General features: G+C 48.0%; 1 protein-coding gene across 1 annotated transcript in view; it reads right to left on the bottom strand.

The window, feature by feature from the left end:
* Coq10a (coenzyme Q10A) overlaps nt 1–2,756 on the bottom strand; it is a gene marked incomplete at its 5' end in the record, with an annotated part of 4,621 nt that extends 1,865 nt beyond the window's left edge. The window contains 4 exons of the mRNA XM_013018366.1: nt 159–260; nt 986–1,178; nt 2,001–2,147; nt 2,722–2,756. Coding sequence (XP_012873820.1) covers nt 159–260; nt 986–1,178; nt 2,001–2,147; nt 2,722–2,756 — 477 coding nt within the window. The remainder of the gene's footprint in view (nt 1–158; nt 261–985; nt 1,179–2,000; nt 2,148–2,721) is intronic.
* Between the last annotated feature and the right edge of the window lies 1 nt (nt 2,757).

Here is a 2,757-nt window from a genome sequence, read left to right as displayed (position 1 = left end):
GTGGTAGAGCGCTAGCCTTGAGCTGAAGAGCTGAGGGACAGCGCCCAGGCCCAGAGTTCAGGCCCCACGACCGGACCCCCAAAAAAAAAAAAGAATTCCACACTGACACAGCTCTTCCCTCATATTTAATCCTAGATCTACAAAGCTGCTTGACTCACCGAAAAGTCCACAGTGCAGGTTCGGGGGTAGGCAGGAATACCAGGGCGGAATCTCCAAATAGTCTCTAAATGGTTGAAGAGCTTGCCATCAGTGCAAACAGCCTAGAATAAGACAATCAGCTAGCTAGTTACTTAGTATAGGAGGTGGAAAAGAAAGGGTTAGGATATAGCTTCCTGGAGCACTCACTTGGCCTTGTGTGAGGCCCTGGGTTGGATCCCCCATACCATAAAAATAAAGTTGTTTCCCTTCCTTCCCCTCTGATTTTTTTAAATTTATTCTTTTACCAGTCCTGGGCCTGGGCACTGTCCTTGAGCCTCTTTGTGCTCAAGGCTAGCATTCTACCACTTGAACTCCAGTGCCACTTCTGACCTTTTGTGAGTAGTTTATTGAAGGTGAGAGTCTCATGGAGGGCTGGGAATATGGCTTATTGCCACAGTGCTTGCCTAGCATGCATGAAACCCTGGGTTTGATTCCTCAATATCACATAAACAGAAAAAGCCAGAAGTGGCACTGTGGCTCAAATGGTAGAGTGCTAGCCTTGAGCAAAAAAACTCAGGGACAGTGTCCAGGCTCTGAGTTGAAGCCCTAGAACTGGCAAATAAAAAGAGTCCTACAGACTTTTCCTGCCTGGACTAGCTTTGAACTGCAATCCTCAGATCTCAGTCTCCTCAAAACTAGGATTACAGGTATAAGCCACAGGTGCCCATTTATTAGGTAAATAATCTGAGATAAAATAATTTTAAGAAATGTCCCCCCCCAAAAAAAAAGCCCTTAAATGTGAATTGCTAAGGAGGACAAAAAATATCCTGTCCCAAACAGGCCTCACCTTGACCATGTGAGGTTTGACCATAGAAACTGCAGAGGTATAGCGCTCCAAGACAGGTGGGAAGCCGACTTCCAACTGGGCTTTCAGGTGACCCTTACGGCTAGATACCACCAGAGACTTCTTACACCATGGCACAAACTCTCGATACTCCTGGACATTGGACACGACCTCATACATCTCCTGCATTGAGAACCTAGGGGAAAAGGATCACAGAGAGGCCAAGGAACTGCCAGCTGGGTCAGATTCCTATTTGTCACTGGTCCTCAACACCTGCCTTTGCCAGCTAACCACACAACTTTAGGAACTAAAGATTTGCCAAATGCAAACTTACATGTCTCTGGTGTTAAACTGTTTTAAGGTTTGCAAAATTTCACATTATTTTGAACACAAGAGAGACTTCTAGAGGAGTTTCTTATTGGCTATCACACAGGATCAGATCCTAGCTCTACAACTAACTATAAACCTAGGTAAAACCTATGCCTCTACTCTTACCTATGAAATGGAGCTAACAATACCTGGTTCATAGGTTTGTTGTAAGGAATGAGGGAAATTTATGTAAAATACCTAGGCAGTCTTGCTGCTAGCACATAACAAATTGGTCAATAAGATATTATTCCATTGTGTTTATAAAATGTTTGAAAGGATCATCAGAGAAGTAATAACCTGTTTCTGTTTTTGTTGTTGGGATTTTTTTGGGGGGGTGGAGGGTTGTGGGTTTTTTTGTTTGTTTTTTGAGATAGGGAGTTGCTATGTAGTCCAGGCTGTCCTTGAACACAATCCTGCTTGCCTGTATTATGGGCAGGAACTATCATCCTAACCTACTCTGTTGGGTTAATACATATCTTTGCTATAGTCCAACCCTAGATTTATTTCGCCTAAAATACATGTACAGTAACCAAGAAGAAGGCTGGCAGAAGATAGGGGAAAAAAAAGTCCCAAGTATGAATCTTAATTATCTGTGCCCTTACGCTGTACCTAGACATGGTTAAGTGGAGGGGAAGAGGAGGATGCTCACCCCATAATCCTCCGCTCTGAGTAAGCCTTGCGCTTGTTGGTGAAAGGGGCTGCAAAACCCATGAAGGAACGACAAGGAGGTAGGCCAGCCTCAGCTGCCAAGACCTGGGCAGCCCGGGGCAAGAGGAGGCTGCAGGAAATCAGAAACCTAGGGCCAAAAGCAAAGGAAAGGCAACGTCACGATGTTTTTTTTCTTCTCTTTTTGCAGCCGATCATTTCCAGATGCAAGGGAAGAAGGGTTCATCCCAGAGGAAGGTCGTCCAGACAAGCTTTGCCCCTCCAGCACCTGCTGCGGCTCTCCCAGCTCCCTGGCCAGGCAGTCACGAGTGCAAAAGGTCGAGGGCAGCTAAGGACAGGGCCAGGGGTGGGGCTGGAAAAAACGGGAGTATGCAAAGACACTGTCGCTTTTGGGCGATTCTGCTCAAAGCAAAAGCTGTCAAGGAACACACACTCACACACACACACTCTCTCTCTCTCTCTCTTTTTTTCTCTCTCCCAGCCCCTCCAGCCCAGTTAACAGCACATCTCCAACAAGGGACAAGAGGTGGGGTGGCACCGTACCCCGAGGGTACAACTTGTAAAAGCATTCTCCAAAGCTCTACGCTAGCTCCCAAGACACCGCCGCTGCCAGCCACCTAGGGCCGCCACCCCCCACCGTGGAACTCCGGGGGCGCCAGGCGACCCCTGCCCCGCGGCGCGGACGCCCGGCGCCTCGCTCTCACCTCATTGGTCGCGGAGGGCCGGGGGGCGGGGCCGAG

This window comes from Dipodomys ordii, unplaced genomic scaffold, assembly GCF_000151885.1.
Source record: "Dipodomys ordii isolate 6190 unplaced genomic scaffold, Dord_2.0 Scaffold3, whole genome shotgun sequence".
Classification (NCBI taxonomy): Eukaryota; Metazoa; Chordata; class Mammalia; order Rodentia; family Heteromyidae; genus Dipodomys; species Dipodomys ordii.
The sequence above is the reverse complement of the archived record's forward strand: the minus strand, read 5'-3'. Positions and strand labels throughout refer to the sequence as shown.